This window comes from Typha latifolia, chromosome 10, assembly GCF_019914945.1.
Source record: "Typha latifolia isolate L0001 chromosome 10, TyphaL0001v2, whole genome shotgun sequence".
Classification (NCBI taxonomy): domain Eukaryota; kingdom Viridiplantae; phylum Streptophyta; class Magnoliopsida; order Poales; family Typhaceae; genus Typha; species Typha latifolia.
In genome coordinates, this window is record NC_133095.1 from 11,214,834 (window position 1) to 11,234,580 (window position 19,747).

At 39.0% G+C, this 19,747-nt stretch overlaps 2 protein-coding genes across 2 annotated transcripts; both read left to right on the forward strand.

Annotated features, from left to right (window-relative positions):
* Nucleotides 1–114: 114 nt before the first annotated feature.
* On the forward strand, nucleotides 115–2,882 carry LOC140796533 (G-type lectin S-receptor-like serine/threonine-protein kinase At2g19130). The gene has a single exon (XM_073149580.1). The coding sequence runs from the start codon at nucleotides 133–135 to the stop codon at nucleotides 2,704–2,706; it is 2,574 nt and encodes an 857-aa protein (XP_073005681.1). The 5' UTR covers nucleotides 115–132; the 3' UTR covers nucleotides 2,707–2,882.
* Nucleotides 2,883–13,158: 10,276 nt separating this feature from the next.
* On the forward strand, nucleotides 13,159–15,886 carry LOC140796643 (G-type lectin S-receptor-like serine/threonine-protein kinase At2g19130). The gene has a single exon (XM_073149715.1). The coding sequence runs from the start codon at nucleotides 13,186–13,188 to the stop codon at nucleotides 15,700–15,702; it is 2,517 nt and encodes an 838-aa protein (XP_073005816.1). The 5' UTR covers nucleotides 13,159–13,185; the 3' UTR covers nucleotides 15,703–15,886.
* Nucleotides 15,887–19,747: the final 3,861 nt, after the last annotated feature.

Below are 19,747 nucleotides of genomic sequence, written 5' to 3' on the forward strand. Positions count from 1 at the left end.
GAAGTCTTGTAATTGGAGCCCTTCCTCGGACCTAACCGAGGGGTTTCATTGGAGACTTACTTCTGGGTTAGGATTCTCAGCAACCAATAAAAGCACACGGCGAACAGTACATTCATGGAATTATAGGGAGAAATGAAAAATTCTCCAGATATTAATATAGTAACTACCTTCTTCTTTCTCTCGCCCCATTTTGTTTCCCCAAAGATGGCAGCTTCAAGCAATCCATGGCGTACTTTATTATTCTACTTCTCCGTTCTTATTCTTCTCTTCCAACCTGCTCTCCTCCAAGAAACTGACACCATCTCTTCCAACCAATCTCTCTCCGGGACCCAGGAGCTCATCTCCCAAGGTTACCAATTTACTCTCGGCTTCTTCCAAACAGACAACTCTTCCCAAAATTGGTACATGGGAATCTGGTACAATACTGTCTCACAGTTAACATCAGTTTGGATTGCCAATCGAGAGAACCCAATTGCAGACCCTTCCTTTTCTGAGCTCAGAATCTCTGACGATGGCAACCTTGTCCTCCTCAACCAGTCCAAGTCCGTAGTTTGGTCTACAAAAGCAAATATAACATCCAATTCCTCTGTTGCTGTGATCCTTGACAGTGGAAATCTTGTTTTGAGAGATGGCTACGACAGTTCTAAGGTTTTCTGGCAAAGTATAAACCACCCAACAAATACTTGGCTCCCTGGAGCCAAGCTTGGGTTCAACAAGATGAGCGGAGTTGATCAGAGGCTTAGTTCTTGGAAGAATTTAGAAGACCCAGCTCCTGGGATCTTCTCTCTTGAGCTGGACCCAAATTGGACTAGCCAATACGTCATACAATGGAACAAAACACGGGACTATTGGACTAGTGGGGCTTGGAATGGGAAAATCTTTGGCTTGGTCCCAGAGATGATAGCGGGGGCTTGGAATGGGCAAGTCTCTAACTCGGTCCAACAGATGACGGGGGCTTATAACTACGACTTTCAATTTGTGAACAATTCAGAAGAGAGCTACTTCACGTACTCTGTTAAAGATGACTCAATCACCTCCAGACTTATCATGGATATCTCTGGCCAAATCAAGCAGTTTACTTGGATTGAGGCTTCACAGGAATGGATACTGTTCTGGTCCCAGCCAAAAGCTCAGTGTGATGTTTATGCTCTATGTGGGCCTTTTGGAAGCTGTAATGAGAACGCATTGCCCAACTGCAACTGCTTAAAGGGATTCAGCGAAAGGGATGCAAGTGGTTGGGCTTTGAGTGATCATAGTGGGGGATGTGTAAGGAATTCTCCATTGCGATGCAACATTAAACATTCTGGGATGAAGACGGGGAAGGATAAGTTTTATACTATGGATAGTGTGAGATTGCCTGATAATTCTCAGAGTTCAGATGCTAGGACTGCTGAAGACTGTGAATTGGCTTGCCTAAGCAACTGCTCTTGTACTGCCTACTCCTATGCCAGTGGATGCTCTCTATGGTATGGTGACTTACTTAATTTACAAGACCAATATAATGGCACTGGGGGAGGAACTCTTAACCTTCGCCTCGCTGCTTCAGAGTTTCCTAGTTCCAAGAGCAACGGTGGACTTGTAATTGGTTCGGCTGTTGGTGGAACTGCAGCAATTCTTACTTGCCTCGCAGTTATTTTCATCCTAGTTTGGCGACGTCGGAGACAAAGGCTTCAAAGAATAACAAAGACAGCCGGAGGTGCTCTGGTGGCATTTCGGTACAGCGATCTGAAGCTTGTGACAAAGAACTTTGCGGAGAAATTGGGGGGAGGTGGCTTTGGTTCTGTTTTCAAGGGATTATTACCTGATTCAACTGTAATAGCTGTGAAGAAGCTTGATGGGCTTCATCAGGGAGAGAAGCAGTTCCGAGCCGAAGTGAGCACGATTGGAATAATTCAGCATCTTAACTTGGTTCGACTTCTTGGTTTTTGCTCTGGAGGAACAAATAGGCTACTGGTGTATGAGTACATGCCAAATGGTTCACTAGACAAGCAGCTATTTCAGAACACTCCGACGGTCTTGGACTGGAACACAAGGTACCAAATTTCTCTTGGAATCGCAAGAGGACTAGTCTATCTGCATGAGAAGTGCAGGGACTGCATCATACACTGCGACATTAAGCCGGAGAACATTCTCTTGGATGCATCCTTTATTCCAAAAGTGGCGGATTTCGGATTGGCGAAGCTTGTAGGCCGAGATTTCAGCCGAGTTTTAACTACACTGAGAGGAACAATAGGCTATCTCGCGCCGGAGTGGATAACTGGTGTGGCTATCACTGCGAAAGCTGATGTTTATAGTTATGGCATGATGCTTTTCGAGATTATATCAGGCAGGAGAAACACAGAGCAAGGGGAGGGAGGGAGAGCATCTTTCTTTCCTACACTTGCTGCAACCAAACTTATGGAAGGGAATCTAGAGGGCTTGTTAGATCCCAGGTTAGATGGTGATGCCAACTTTGAAGAACTTGAAAGATCTTGTAAAGTGGCATGTTGGAGCATTCAAGATGATGAGAGTTCTAGGCCAACAATGGGTCAGATTGTCCAAATCCTAGAGGGATTTCTTGAAGTTAACACGCCACCGATTCCACGATCTCTTCGAGCTCTTGGAGAAAGTCCAGATTACATAAATTTCTTTTCAGATATGTCATCGAATCAAAGTTCTCCTATGCGGAGCGACGCTTCCACTAGCTCTCAAGCTAAAAGCCTGTAGAGCGTAGACAATCGGTTTGCATTATAAATACTTCCTATTTCACTATGTTTTTAATCAATTTGTTTTAAAAGTTTCTCACAACTACACATGCAAAAGAATTGAATAATTATGTTATACCTATTTTCAAGGTGTTTTTCTCTAAACATTACATAGAAAAGAAATCTAAGTTCTAAAAATGCATGTTCTCTCAGTGTCATACTCCCGTTTTAATGCGACAACTTTAATGAGTGGATTATTTGAAGGCATACTTCATTTCAAAAGAGATACACAAGAGATAACATTCATTGCTATTTTAAAGATATTCAACCAATCACATCGAGAAACGCATGCATCATGATCCTAATATAATCTTTATTCCTCGCTAGTATTGCAATCGTTCATACCTTTCTCAATAGTATAGTTTAAGTGCACAAGGGCAAGACTAGAAACCTAGTTGCTGTTGTCTTCCCTTCCCATTGAGCGCTAATTTTTATCCTTAATTTTCTTTCATAAATTTTGTATGACCCGCACCAAACATGTGCCCCTCACATGGGTAGAACTCACGTGATTATTACATAACTTACTGGTCAATGTTTCGACTCAATATATAAAAGAAAAACCCCACATTTCCATAAATACTACAGACAGAAGATGCCCAAAACACCAAGGTCATAACAAACCCAAAATACATATCTATAAAAATATAAATCAATGCTCATGTAGGAGCTATAAACTATTTAGCTTAATTTACATGAATAGAATAAGATAAGAAATAGAAGATTAATCACTAGTGTTCGCTAGATCCTCCACGGCCTCGTGGTTATCTACTAATTTGAAAATAATTTCACCAAATGATGGTAAGCATAAAGCTCAGTAAGTATCCACTGTTATAGTTTAAAAGTAGTGCAATGAATAATATAACAATAAGTAAATATAATATGCGCATCATGATCAAATCAATGTATAACTATCCCCTACTCAATATACTCATCGAAAGTGCACATGTATTAGCAATCGATATCCTACCATACATCAATTCGGACTATCAAGTTCTTAAACTCAAGCTCACACCGAGCTTCACCTATAGACCACGTCAACACTATATCACATGATGCATTATCTTAGGCTATTAAGTCTGTAACATAATCTCATGTAAAACTATGCCCATAGGCCATATTAATACTCGCACCCGACAACGCACATATTCCTAAGAGAAGGTAGATCCTAGCGATAGAATCACCAGCCCATCACTCGACGAACAACATGACCAATTGTTCACCACTACAAACTAAGAACCCCAATCATATGCTTATCACATAGGTAAGTATTACAAATCGATACTACCATCCAAGCCTTTGACTCCACATCATCGTACCATCGTGTAAAAATTATAAGTCGTCACTCACCATACGTCATCGGGTATCGCTAGGTCTACATCATTCTCCCTTTCTCTCTATATTAAGTATCCTAAAGGGTGTGGCTCTCGTCGATCGATAGTAAATCATCCATCGGCCAGCGAAACGGTTGCTTGATTATTTGTGATCAACAGATTAAGACCTCAGGCGTGGGCCCAAATATATATAAGTATAATAATATCCCCTGCCCCTAACCTTGGCTGGGGAGGTGTCGGGTTTGTCGAGATGTAGTAGCAACTCTCTTTATGGTCGTGCACGAGTGAAAGTAACGTGATATTATATAACACAACAAGCATAATGAACACATATCATTATCATTTAATACGGTGCTAACGCACATGATCATGCCCAATAAATATGCGTAGAAATCATGACACGCAAAATCTTACTTAATAGCAAAATAAGATTAGCATGCACTACGTGCAACAATAATACTAAGAAAAATGTATACACATGATGATGTGAATGTGATGATATCATAACGTAAGTTATTTTATTTTCTACACTACTCCTAGATTATAAAAGTTTTACTTGCTTGAACTGCTTTTCTGATACTAGTTGCCACTACGTCACATGATCATTCTCATAGAGTACGAAGTCCAACTCAATAAGGAAAGTAATAAAAAAGCATAAGTGATTAATTAAATAACTCTACTAACCTTCTTTATAGGCTTAGGTAGGTCAATCTACGGATTCTTATATTTATTAATTGGGTTGAGCTAGCATAGTCGTACCAAGGCCTGACACGTTATAAAAAGTAATTAAAATAATTTACCTTGAACTAACATTCCACTAATTATTATTGATTAAAGTAAATCACATAGGCAATATTTAATTATTTTACTTCGTTAAATAAGACAACCTACTTAATACAATGTCCCTACAATAATCTGTATTAATTCTCCAACACAAGCAATTAATACAAATACACCTAGATATTTTAACCAAAATGTAATCGACCATGCTAAATCTCAATTATGAGTTACTTGTAATGGCACTCTTAGGCCATAGTCTGATTTATTAAAACTAATTTACAATAATGATATGACTAGCAAGCGACCCTCTAAAATAATTAAATATATTTATGTTGACATAGATAATTAAACAAAGGATTTGAAAATAGATTAAAATCAATTGATCTATTTAGGTTAGCCCAAAGCTCAAAGAAATAGGCTGGGTGCAACCAACCCAAAAACCACCCACTAAGTTTTGGACCCGAAGCCCAAATTATCTAATAAAGCCACTTGGGCCAAGCAACACCCACAAACTTGGGCTAGGCTGTCTACAGCCCAACCACACCACAAGATGCTTTGTGAAACACCCAAACCTCCAAATACACATGTAAACCGTGTGGGTAATTCTCCCCATACAGTGCATCACATGACCTATCAGTACAAGAATTTCACAAGGCACACAATAACATAATTTTACTATAATTAAACTCAACCATAAGAGTCCGGATACAAGTTCCACAGGCCACAACAAGCCTTTCAAATATACATCCAAAATACAATGCTAAAGTCCAAAATATATCATCAATCATAACGCCCTCGTAGGGGCTTAATACAGCTAAAAGACATACTGAAAAAGAAAGGCAGCTACTCCTCGCTACCCGCACCTGCGTCCCCTAGCTCTAAAATAATGCCACCAAGAGGTGGTGAGCTTACAGCCCAACGAGTAGGATCTATACCATCTAAAATAATGACATCACATGTGTATATATATTGTATGCTTATATTTGCTAGCAATAATAATATACTTGTTAAGATGACTTAACATGAGTTACTACATCAATACAAATCGATAAAGATTATCAGTCACTATCCTGGAACATGCTAGTTCCTAATGTATCAAGATAAGTCCACACAGATATAAAGCTTGATACAATCTCTTATTCATACACATCTCAATCATAGTGTTAACATGTTATGTATAGCAATAAAAGAACAATTTAGTCATCTTAAGCCTGCCAAAGCATTAATTATACTTATCATCGCTCACCGAGCTATTCACCACACAGGGTAAATACTCTCAAGAAATAATCATCCATCACATAATCATCCATCATCTCATACATCAAGGGAGAATATATACACATCTAGCGGTAATGCCACCTACACGTGTATAGCGACACTACATGTGACCGGTTGTCTGTGGCCATCAGACTAAAGACCCCGGTCGTAAGCTCATATCTCACTCTCTCTAAATCATCACCACCCTCAGCGGGAGAATCGAGAGACCTCGGCTCATCAACAGACGCCCTAACCCTACGTCGTCGGGTACCGCTAGAGTTATATCCCCGCCTCACAATCATGTTCTTCTATCATCATAATCTAGTCATGACTATGTAGTATAACTACCTGAATGCCACACAGGCTCCCGACCTCAGGTGTAGACCGCTAACAGTATAGTCATATAAAATACACTCTACCCTTAACCCTGGGCTGAGTGAGTAAGGGTACTGCCTAGTCAGAAGTCGACTACTAATGATAGGTGAAAGTGGTGCAGTGTCTATGAGTGTATAAAGCATGTCATAGTCATCATGATCGTTACATTCTATATTCACAACAGATATATATATATATATACAACGGTATATCATACAGGATATCTGTAGAGCATCATCACACTAATGCTTATGCTACATTAACAACCTCACAATATCATGATAAGCAAATTATCAATAACTGCATATGTAAAAACATAACATGGTATATTAAATATATGTATTAATACCGACACTTCCTATAATGTCATGGCAGGTATAATGACTATAACTACATTATTCTATATTTGTATAACTCTACTCGCCTAGGGGGTCTCCATAGTATGCTAAATCTCGTCAGCTAGCCGGCTCCTCCGGAATCACAAAATCCTTCTCACGCGGCGTCAATCCTATTAATTCACGCATGTAACGCCATACATAAGATTAGCGAACTAATAGAATTAATTATCTTATTAGAGGATTTATGTTTAGGCATATACATGAGTCGAGGGTCTCCAAGGGTGAGTCCCATGTTATCCTAAAATTCACATGATAATAAATTATCATTATTGGGGTTAGACTAATTAAATCGGGTAGAAATAGTTAAACAGGGTTATAGGGTCTAATTGGCCCCAATTGGGCTAGGCTTGGGGTATTGGGTTAGGCTCAAACCTAACCCAATAGGCAAGAGGGCCTTGGTGGGCTGGGGACCTAACCACAGCCCACCAAGGTTGGATTAGTGGGCTGCAGTCTGCAGCCCACCCAACATTTGGGTTAGTGGGCTGCAGCCTGCATCCCACCCAAGTCCAATTCAATGGGCTGCAACCCACCCGAGCCCAACTCAGTGGGCTGCAACCTGCAGCCCACACACACCTATCTCCCCCCATCTCCTTCGAAGGAGAGAGACAGAGGGGACGAGATGCGAAGGCTCGATGCTGCCGGTGGCCCACGTCGCCAGCAGCTCGCCCTCAAATTGGCGGCTCGCGACCTACGCCGAGGAAGGAAGGGAAGGAAACAACGGGGAGGAAAAGAGGAGGGTGCGACTTGGCTCGACAGGCGTTACCCATGCTGCGGAGGAGCCACCGCCCGTCCTCCCTACCTACGGGGGAGCGAGAGAAGCTCGCCCTGCGGCCGGAGTGGTCGACGGGGCAGCGAGGCGAGCTCCAAGGCTGGCGGCCATGGAGGTCCCCTCCTCCCAACCGAAGGGCCCGAAGCCCGTCCAAAGAGCCCCTTCCCGGAGCTCTTGGACCAGCGGCCGAACGCGGCGTCGTCGGCCGTCGAGGATGATGGCGAGATCGAGGGAACTAACTACTGAATTTAACAAGGTTAAGGCTTACCGCGATCCGCGCACTCGGCTTCGTCTGTTCTAGAGCTCCGTCGGCTCCGGCGTCAGCAACCCACGAGAAAGGGAGAGAGGTAGTGAGGTGGAGGAGAAAATGGGAGGAGAATCGGGATGGCTGCGGTGATGGGAAGGAGATAAAGGAGATGGGGAAGGTGGCGTGCACGGCAAGGGAGGGGAGGAAGAAGGAGAAGAGAGGACGTGGGGGTGGCAGGCGCTTGTGGCGCGTGCGTCATGGGATTTTTTTTTTTAAATTGGGGTGTTACACTTTGGGGCTTGCAATGGTGTGAGGAAGATGCAGATGAGATGCTAATAGGGCTCGGTGAGCTAAAGTGAGGGAGTTTGGGGCTAGAGTCAATCTAAATGTCCGATGACTCAACCCAACCAAGTGTAGAAAATAGCTATGTAGGAATTTCAAATGGGGGAGGAGCTGCCGATGAACCCGACCACAACCTAGCTGACCATATCGACACACTCCCCTCGACAAGTAGAAGCCAGTCGAGGGAAAGCCTAGCTGCCAAAGGTGGTCGACAGCGAGAATCCACCTTGCCTCAGCTGCCCGGCAGCTCAATCCACGAGGGCGCCGAAGGAAGTCACCGAGGGCATCCTCGCAAAAAGGGGAAGCTCACCGAACTAACGTGACAAGGCACGAAGCCGCCGGTTGGCCGAATCACGGCGAAAGCGATAGGAGGAAACACTGGTGGAAAAAACTCAAATTAATTAACTAATTATAAATCAGACTTATCTAAAGAATGAGGGAGCTCCGATGCTTTGATCCACGGGGTCAGCGATTTTGCGGCACTCCGGCGCGATGGGAAGAAGAAAGAGGGAACACCAACTACGGGTGAGGAGAAGAAAAAATAAGAAGAAAAAAATGAAAAGGAAGGAGAGAGAAGAAGAAAGAGATAAGGGAAGAGAGAAAAGAGGCACACATGTGTGCCATTAAGCTCAGCGCACGTGTCGTCATGTGTGCACCATTTTTTTTTGGATGTTACAATTTTTGTGTTCTTGTAAGTATCAAATACTTGTTCATCATTCATCTCATTTCTAATAAACCCTAAACATATATATATATATATAGTACTCTCAACAATCTTCTTTGTTCATCTCATTTATAGTAAATCATTAACCTCTATTCCTAAAATTCTTAGCAATCTTCTTCATTCATTTCATTATCAACATAAATTTTGATTTGTCTTGTTCTTGTCTTCCATACGTTCTCTAATCGTATGATAAACCCTTTTTAAATTCACATAGGGTTGCAATTAAGTCAATCCTTAGGTTTTACGGTAATATTTTGTATTTTTGTGCACCCACGTAATTTGTTGCGAACTCGTTGGATATGAACGTAAATCAATCGCTAGCAAATTACGTAATTCCATGGATATATATATATATATATATATATATATCTAAATAATTCTATAGGTACCTATGTAATTTCATATAGACTAATGTAACTCGTTAACTATCAACATAATTTGCTAGGCCCCACCTTATTCGCTATTCACCAACGTAACCCATTTACGTTGGTGACATGTGTAAGACACTTAGTACCAACGCAAGGTCATCTAGATACTCGCGTAATAATACATGGCCAAACGTAAGCCTTCCAATATTCCTTGTTTTAATAGTTAATATATTTTTGTCGTGCGAAGAGATGGATGCTTATGCTATTTCAAAAAGTAGAAAATTCTTTATTTTAATCATTATCTCGTGCCTTCGACGATGACATTTGTAATGAAGATAGAGAGATAAATGAAGACTTTAATTTTTTTTTAAATGATAGGGAGGAGGATGGAGACAAAGGAGGAAGAACTCAAAAAAATTCTCACAACTCTACTCTCATATAATCTCATATAATAAGGAATAGTTTTTCCTCTAAAATACTTTACATTTTATGTATAAATGACAAACATGTCAAATTATTTCTCCATACTTTATTAAATGAAAAGTAGAATTGTCATAAACTTTTAAATAGTAAGACGAGGGCAAATTAAAAAATAATAAAATAGGAAGAATTTGTAATGGAAATAAACATATCTTAAATTGCAAAACTCTCTTAAAATGTTGTTTAAATTATTTTACATATAAGACCAATTATAATTTTATTCTTAGTTTGACTAAAATAATTTTAAAATTTCTCTCACTCTCTCTCTCTCTCCACACACATATCTCATTCTACAAACTAAAATTTCTCCCTAACACAAAATTTTCATTCAATACCATTTATCTCTTCTCTCCTATCATCTACCTACCTTATTATATATTTACAAATATGCATCACATTCTTACAATTACACTTTATATATCAAATCAATGTCATCTAAGTTAATTTTTTTTTTTTTACTTCTGACCTTTCCTATATGAAAAACACCTAGACACATATATATCTAAACCCTAGGCAATGATATCACTCCTTTGCTTAAGTAAAAAGCGGAAGAAATATTAAAAAACAAAAGCAAAGATGAATACCAAGATTTTAACGTGGAAAAACCTAAATGGGAAAAAGCCACGGATCCAAACTCGGATCAAAACCAATCACTAGAATAATGACAGTTATAAGACTAACTCACAAAATAACCCGTCAATCCCCACGACTTTGTTCCTCTCAGTTTTGTTCGCTAGAACCTACGATTCACCGTTTCTCGTAATTGATATCCAACCTTAGTAGCCCTCAAGATTGATTTTTTTGTCTAAATAGCCCTTAAAACGAAAGTTTAATGCCTTATAGAAGAGTCGAACCTTGTTGGTTGAAGAAACGATGTAGCCTCAAAAATTCTCCTTTAATTGCCTTCACCCAACCCTCCTAGAGTTAGGGCATCACAATGCTTATATATGTAGCCAAGATAGAGCCAAATGCAAGTCATATCCGAAATCACGAAAGTCCAAAATTTGCATATTACGCAGGTGCGTTAGAGCGCAACCCGAGTGCGTTCGAATGCGGTGGCTTGATTTTCACAGGTTGCGTTTGAATGCGCAAAAGCATTCTTCTGTATGTGTGAACGTATGCAGGGTGCGTTCGGACGGCCCTTGACTGCGTTCGAACGGCAGAAACAACATTCTCTGTATGTGTGAACTCCTATACACGCATTCGAACGGCCCGAACGCGTTCTCTGTATGTGTGAACGCCTGTGTTCGCGTTCGAACTAAGCACTCAAGCACAATAATAAGAGAGAAGATAAAGCAGACAATTTAGAAGGAAGCTTTCCACTTGGTTAACGGGTAACACTATAGATAGAATAGCACGAGCTTTAAAAGACTAGGCACTCAACCAAAGAATAAGCTCGAATAGAAATATAGTTCGACCATATGCCTACATCCACTGGCAGTGCAAAATTTTAATACACTAGTAGAGATACAAAATACAAGTATTTCTAAGCGTGGAATCTCCTCCCAACATAATAGAGGTGTGCTATTTCAAAGCCCTCACCTTTTGCTACAAAATCCACTATTTAATGCCCTAAAAACTATCATAATGGTATTTATAGGTCTAACTTATGAATATGAAATACGAATCTTCTCGCCTCGAGCATTTGAAAACCCCGGAGCTCGTTCAAATGCTTGCGGTGAGCAAGCAACTTCAACTATTCTTAGGCTCAATCTCAAGCTCATTCAAATGACTTTTTCAAATTTGAGCCAAAAACAATAATTACTTGGTAGATACGGTACCCTACAAAAACAATATCGAGGCACAAGAGGCACCGGATATGTGAGTAGTATGATATATTATGATATGCATAATATTTATTACTTTCTTATTCTTAATGTTATGTGCTTACTATATTATTGATGATATGATTTATGTATCATAAATCATGTGTGCTTTAATAATGATGAATATGGAATGATAATTATGATAAGAACTTATGCATCAAAGGTAGAGGTCATAGATCTAATGATACCCAATGAGTAGAATAAGGGTGTATTTTTGAGCTACGTGCTATTGATTTTGCTGCAAGTAATGATAATAGAGATATGAGATATCGAGTTGGATATGGGTTACGATTAGAGTCCTTAGTTTGATGGCTACGGACAACCAGTTATATGCAGTGTCTCAGTCATGTACGAGCAATGTTATTGTTAGTTATCTATCATTTCTTACAATTTGTATTTACTCTATGTGATTTATAACATGTAATGTGATCGCTCTGTGTGAATTTATGGTGAATTTATGGTATAATGGGTGTTAATTAGTTATGCTCTCTATGAGCCAATAATATGATATATAATTGCATGATATGATATGATAAGTTATTAATAAATGATAAATGAGATTTGCCTACTAATTATTTGGATTTTATCTTGCTATTACTACATTTTACATTATATTTTTAGACTATTTTTTATTACACTTGTTAAGTGTCACGTTCATCACCTTTTAGTGAAATGTGTCACAGACTCACAGATCCATAGTAGTTTACTACTATTGAATTATTAGTTATTATATATTAGAAAACACTATTTTAAATTAGAATCAAATCATCTTTACTTTAGATTTAAAATACTATCCAAATTATTCTACACACACACAAAATTATAATTTTACTTTCAATTTGATTAAAATTATTTTAAAAAATCATATATAATCTCACCCCCACCCATATATCTCTATCCACATATCTTATTTTACAAAGCAAGCTCAATTGTTCTTCCTAATTTTTCTGTTTTATTTTTTCACATATCTTGTATCTCTTATCACTCACCTCTATCTCAGTGTATGTTAACAATTATATGCATTGCATAATTATTAGAGATCACTTTAATCTAACTTTATAGATCAAATCAATGTTATTTAGGAAAAAAATTTCTTTTTTACTTCTCGACTGTTTTGTGTTCACCGGCAAAGAAAGTCATAACACGCTAAAATCATAGTCAATAATCTCGAAATGTATGACTTTCTATGCATGTTTGAATTCAATTTTTCCTTCAGCCAAATGTTTGATTTAACTAATGGGAAAAAAATATATCGCTTTACCGTTGCTAGAACGAACCAAGAAATTGACATCCTACGAAGCATTGATTCATTCGATCCAACCGTCCTGATCGGAGACCCGACTATCTATAGGGGGTCGTCACTGTCCCTCCTAATCCAAGTCCCCCATGCAGATGAGAATTTCCGACTCTTCTTTGTGGCCATCAACGCATTCCACAGTCTGCACAAGACGGAGGAAGACTTCATGCAATAAAATAACCACATTTAAATGACCCAAAGCAATGCAAGCGCGGGTCCAAAGCAATGCATGTAGAAAAGTATTGTTATGGGAGCCCTTCATACGAGCTGCCTTCTTCTTTCTCTCGTCCCATTTTCTTTCCCAAAGATGGTAGCTTCAAGCAATCCGTGGCGTACTTTATTATTCTTCTTCTCCGTTCTTATTCTTCTCTTCCGGCCTCCTCTCCTCCTTGCAACAGACACCATCTCTGCCAATCAATCTCTCTCGGGGACGACCCAGAAGCTCATCTCCCAAGATGGCAAATTTGCTCTCGGCTTCTTCCAAATAGGTAACTCTTCCCAAAACTGGTACATAGGAATATGGTACAATACTATCTCACAGAAAACATCAGTTTGGATTGCCAATCGAGAGAAGCCAATCGCAGACCCTTCCTCCTCTGAGCTCAGAATCTCCGACGATGGCAATCTTATCCTCTTCAACCAGTCCAAGTCCATAATTTGGTCTACAAAAGCAAATATAACATCCAATTCCTCTGTTGCTGTGATCCTTGACAGTGGAAATCTTGTTTTGAGAGATGGGTCTAACAGTTCTAAGGTTTACTGGCAAAGTATAGACCACCCAACAAACACTTGGCTCCCTGGATCCAAGCTTGGGCTCAACAAGGTGAGTGGAGTTGATCAGAGGCTTATTTCTTGGAAGAATTCAGAAGACCCAGCTCCCGGGATCTTCTCCTTTGAGCTGGACCCAAATGGGACTAGCCAATACGTCATACAATGGAACAAAACTAGGGACTATTGGACTAGTGGGGCTTGGAATGGCCAAATCTTTAGCTCGATCCCAGAGATGACAGCGGGTTATAAATACGACCTCCAGTTTGTCAACAATTCAGAAGAGAGCTACTTCACGTACTCTGTTAAAGATGACTCAATCACCTCCAGACTTATCATGGATATCTCTGGCCAAATCAAGCAGTTAATTTGGAGTGAGACTTCACAGGAATGGATACTGTTCTGGTCACAGCCAAGAACTCAGTGTGAAGTTTATGCTCTATGTGGGCCTTTTGGAAGCCGTAATGAGATTGCATTGACCAACTGCAACTGCTTAAAGGGATTCAGCGAAACGGATGCAAGTGGTTGGGCTTTGAGTGATCACAGTCGGGGATGTTTAAGGAATTCTCCATTGCAATGTAGCATTAAGAATTCTGCGATGAAGACGGAGAAGGATAAGTTTTATACTGTGCATAGCGTGAGATTGCCTGTTAATTCTCATAGTTCAGATGCTAGGACTGCTGAAGACTGTGAATTGGCTTGCCTAAGCAACTGCTCTTGTACTGCCTACTCCTATTCCAGTGGATGCTCTCTATGGTATGGCGACTTAGTTAATTTACAAGACCAATATAATGGCACTGGTGGAGGAACTCTTAATCTTCGCCTCGCTGCTTCAGAGTTTCCTAGTTCCAAGAGCAACAGTGGACTTGTAATTGGTTTGGCTGTTGGTGGAACTGCAGCAATTCTTACTTGCCTCACAGTTATTTTCATCCTAGTTTGGCGACATCGGAGACAAAGGCTTCAAAGAATACCAAAGATAGCGGGAGGTGTTCTCGTGGCATTTCGGTACAGTGATCTACAGCTCGTGACGAAGAACTTTGCAGAGAAATTGGGGGAAGGTAGCTTTGGTTCTGTTTTCAAGGGATTATTACCTGATTCAACTGTAATAGCTGTGAAGAAGCTTGAAGGCTTTCATCAGGGAGATAAGCAGTTCCGTGCTGAAGTGAGCACGATCGGAACAATTCGGCATCTTAACTTGGTTCGACTTCTTGGGTTTTGCTCTGGAGGAACAAGAAGGCTACTGGTGTATGAGTTCATGCCAAATGGTTCACTCGACATGCATCTGTTTCAGAACACTCCGACGGTCTTGGACTGGAACACAAGGTACCAAATTGCTCTTGGAATCGCAAGAGGACTAGTCTATCTGCATGAGAAGTGCAGGGACTGCATCATACACTGCGACATTAAGCCAGAGAACATTCTCTTGGATGCATCATTTGTTCCAAAAGTTGCGGATTTCGGATTGGCGAAACTTGTAAGCCGAAATTTCAGCCGAGTTTTAACTACACTGAGAGGAACAAGAGGTTATCTCGCACCAGAGTGGATAACCGGCGTTGCTATCACTGCAAAAGCTGATGTTTATAGTTACGGCATGATGCTTTTCGAGATTATATCTGGGAGGAGAAACACAGAGCAAGGGGAGGGAGGGAGAGCATCTTTCTTTCCTACACTTGCTGCAACCAAACTTAAGGAAGGGAATCTAGAGGGCTTGTTAGATCCCAGGTTAGATGGTGATGCCAACTTTGAAGAACTTGGAAGAGCTTGTAAAGTAGCATGTTGGAGCATTCAAGATGATGAGTTTTCTAGGCCAACAATGGGTCAAATTGTCCAAATCCTAGAGGGATTTCTTGAAGTTAACACGCCACCGATTCCACGATCTCTTCAAGCTCTCGTCCAATGTCCAGATCACATAAATTTCTTTTCAGATATGTTATCGAATCTAAGTTCTCCTATGTGGTGCAACGCTTCCACTAGCTCTCAAGCTAAAAGCCTGTAGACAATCTGTTCAAGTATTTGAGGTTGAGGTCCAATATGCATCTCTATACTATCTGAATAAGTGTATTGATAATAAATTAGAAACTTCAAGCTGCCCATCATGTAAGCTTCTTCCATATTGTTAGATAGTAGTCACCTTAAGAATCATATGCTCTCATATGGCAGTTGTAGAGTGTAGAGTTGTGTAGCAGTTATTGTACTTTTTCTAATTGAATATGATGAAGATCCTCGTCAGTACTCATTTGAAACTATCATTTTGAGTACATTCACATGTATAGAATTATCTTGATATTGGTAGTCAGTACTGTATTCCTTCATCTCTTAACTTACCCCTGTAAAGGAGTAGTAACAGCATTTTGTTTAGTTGTTATGTTGACTTCAGCTTCTTACAGTTTCCTTTAATTGTCTAGCTTGATAGTAGTGAATACTTATGATTTTTTTTTCATCATTATCATTGACGAATATAACACTAGCTTATTTTCGTCGACTTAATTTTTTCAGAATGACAGAGTTCTTATGTTTTATACTATAGGAGTTCATGATCTTTTACATCAGTCAAGCTAAAACTGATCTCCAATAACAAGCTTGCTAGTTGAAGCATATTAAACCATATTTATATATAGTAAACTGCGTCGTTATCTGCAACAATGGAGAATCTTAAATCTAGTAGCTCTCTGCACATTTATTAGAATTCTTACCTTCCAATAAGTTCATTTCTGCTTCCTGTTGCGGTTGTATGTTGATGATTTTCCTCTAGTGACATGAATCTTCTTTGATTTGTATAGAATGCAATTGCACTATCTTCTTTAATTTGTTCTCTTATAGGTATACAGTATACTTTCCTGTAGAGTAGTTAATTCTTTTTTTTTTCTTTCAGTAACTCTGAACTGCTGAAAGTCATACACCAAATCAGAATAGTCCCAACTGACTTCCTAAGACAAGTAGTACTTTTTCCATCTCAAATCACAACCATAGATAGAATTTTCTTTTTCTCTTTTCATTTTGGAGATGTAGGAATTTATTAGTGTCCATAATTAGATCGCTAGAGTTTGAATCCAAAAATACTTAAACAACACGAGTTCCTTTAACCATCTCATAGGAACATTGATCTTTTTTAACCTCAAACTTATATATAAGATCACCTTCCTTCGGTGAGTCCATGAGAGTAGTTTCCTTCTCCTCTAGTAAGTTGGTCGTCACTCTTCTGTGGAGAGGTTGCTAATAGTGCATTCCAGGGGGATGCTCTTGCCCTCCTCCATGCCCTCAAAGAGATAAAAGCCAACAATGGGGACAGACGAATACGGATCTTCTCAGACTATCAACAGTTGGTGAAGGAAGTCACTGGAGAAACTGTTGATCTCTCCTGGGAGGTCTCAAATCTTCTCACTGACTACAAGCATTAGTTAGCACTATTACCAAAAATTAGATTAAGATATACTAGCTAGGAAAACAACCTTCAAAGAAGTGGAGTGTAATGAAACATTTGAATCAATGAAGTTGGTCTGCGGACTATTAGTCAAAAAAAAAGAAATTCACATGTGTGTTTCATACATCACCACATACAATTTGACACTATTACATGAAAGATCCTCCTCTCTGATAATTTTGCCATTCAACTCCTCACTTTTAGGTGGATTTGTGAAGAACCCACCTGTCATTTTTCACAAGGAATAATCTCACTTTATTCTCTCCATTTTTTTCTTTTTTGCTTGTTGACTGAAGTGTTTATCCTCCCTTATCCTCTTTCCACCCAGAAAACAACATTCAGAATATTCTTTCCATGGATGAATGAGATGCGGTCGTATAAATAGATCATAAAATATCATACGAATTCATATCAGTCAGTTCACACTGGATCAGCTCCATCTAAAAATGAACAAACAAGCTTTGGAAGCCAATTTGCACTAAAAACCAAATTATTTTTCTTTAATTTTATAAGATTTTTAATTTTCTTATCACTTTATTCCACGTATAGTAAATAAACAATTTATACATCTCGATCAAAATAATAAACTAATTATAAATCAGACAAAAAGCTAACTCTCCCTACTATATATATAATAGTCAGACCAATCTTTTTTAAGACCCAATAAATACTTTAGTAAAAAAATTTACTACATATCAATTCTTAATGTTGGTGTAATCGTGCCAATAATCTCTATCATTTAATTGGTAGGACCCGATTATTATGCTGTAGGGGTGGCCTAAATAATCTAAAAATTGGAGAAAAAGAAGTGCACTATCAAGATAAATACTCCACTTCCATCTCCCTCAAGCTTTGCTTTCTCTTGGCTAATAACAAAAAAGAGCAGCCATCTCCATCCATTAGGCTTCTTTAATGAAAATAATAGCAGGACCCGGAAAAGAAACATACAAGTGCTGCCACCAAACGGGACCCTAATCTTAGACCCAACTCCCGAGACCCTACCAGCTCCAACCAACGAGGTGGGACCACGTGTTCCGCTGCGGCCCTCCTATTCGTGGAGTTCTTTTTTGTGGTCGGAAAAGTAGGAGCATGTCTGCTTGGTCTCAGGGGCAAGGGTTCAAAGCTTTAGCAAACCACAGCTGCCCACACTCCCAAACAAGTGCGTAGAGGTTTGATGATGGAGATATTTTTTTTTAGATAGACAATAACTTTCCTATCTTATAATTGTTAAGGAACCACTAAGTACAGGGAATAATTTTTTGTGTTTCACTAAAAGAATCACAACTTTAGCAAAGGGAATTAGTAATTTATGCAGTATAAGAGTGAATTATGTAAGTCGTGCGATCTAGTGCATTCGATGTCTCTGATTATGTATCATTTTAAGTACGATCAGAAGTGTAAATATATATGCTATTGAAGCATTGGAGCGCGTCTGGCGGCATGTTTTAACCTACTCAAACAATCGATTTGTAGGCATCAGAGAATATTTGCATTTTTTATTTGAAAAATTAAAACTTTTAAGTAATATTTAATTTTGTTACTTATCACTTAAGAAATTAAGTCCAATTCCAATGATACTGTGACACAAGAAGAATCTAAATTATGCAACCAGATGTTATTTTAATATCTGTTAACTTTTAAAATAACTAAAAAGAAACAAGTAGATATAAAAGTAACTAATACAAATATCATCGACTTGTTAGCTTAACCCTAATAGCCTTTTAGAGGTGAATGCATGCATATAGTATCTACTCCCTCACTTCTTGCTATGATTTAATAGAGATAAGATTTTATAGGCCAAAGAGCATTCATTCACTACTCTCACATAGTGGGGATAGAGAAGGCTGGTCACCTTCCACTATCATTAATTAACCAAACATGAGAATAGTTTTGGTTATAAAACAAGATCTTGGCCCATGGAAACATCCTATTCTGGAAAAATGACAACAACCAAACCATTGTCAAAAGAGATTAAGCATTGTCATAGCTAGTTTAGAATGTACACAGGATTTCAATGATAATTGCAGAAATACTCAGTGATAATTATATATATATATAAAAGGCCTAAAATCTTTTACAAGTAAGGCAAGATAATATTTAACTCTTTTATCACCTTACTTTATAAGAATGCCCTCCATCAAATGCATTGATGGTTATTAAAGAAAAGGCTTATAGGTCTCCATCATAATGGTATAGTCATCTTTTTGGAAATTAATAGCCATCAAACCAGCAAGTAGCTCTCTAGTTGAACAACAACACTGCCTCAAAAAGCCATGTGGAAGGTACTAAAAAGAAATCAATATGTAGCTTTGTTGTAAAGCTAAGGAGATACTACTACTACTACCTGCCAAGTTGCATGCCATTGCCTAATCCTATGGGCATTAAAGTGTACATCACCATGCAGCAGCAGGACACATAATATGTAAACTTTCTCTCTCTCTCTCTCTCCCACCACATATGACCCAACGTTATTTTAATATATAAGATTTTGACATAATTGATAGTAAAATTGTTTAAAACAGACGAAGTATTAAAGAATCATCATTTTATTTCTCCTCTTTTCCAAACTATGCACAGCTTATAGGCTGACCCAATACACGTAGGAGGAGGCATTAATGAA

Coding starts and splice junctions, on each gene's coding strand:
- LOC140796643 (XM_073149715.1), top strand. CDS start 13,186: ATGGGAGCCCTTCATACGAGCTGCCTTCTTCTTTCTCTCGTCCCATTT.
- LOC140796533 (XM_073149580.1), top strand. CDS start 133: ATGAAAAATTCTCCAGATATTAATATAGTAACTACCTTCTTCTTTCTC.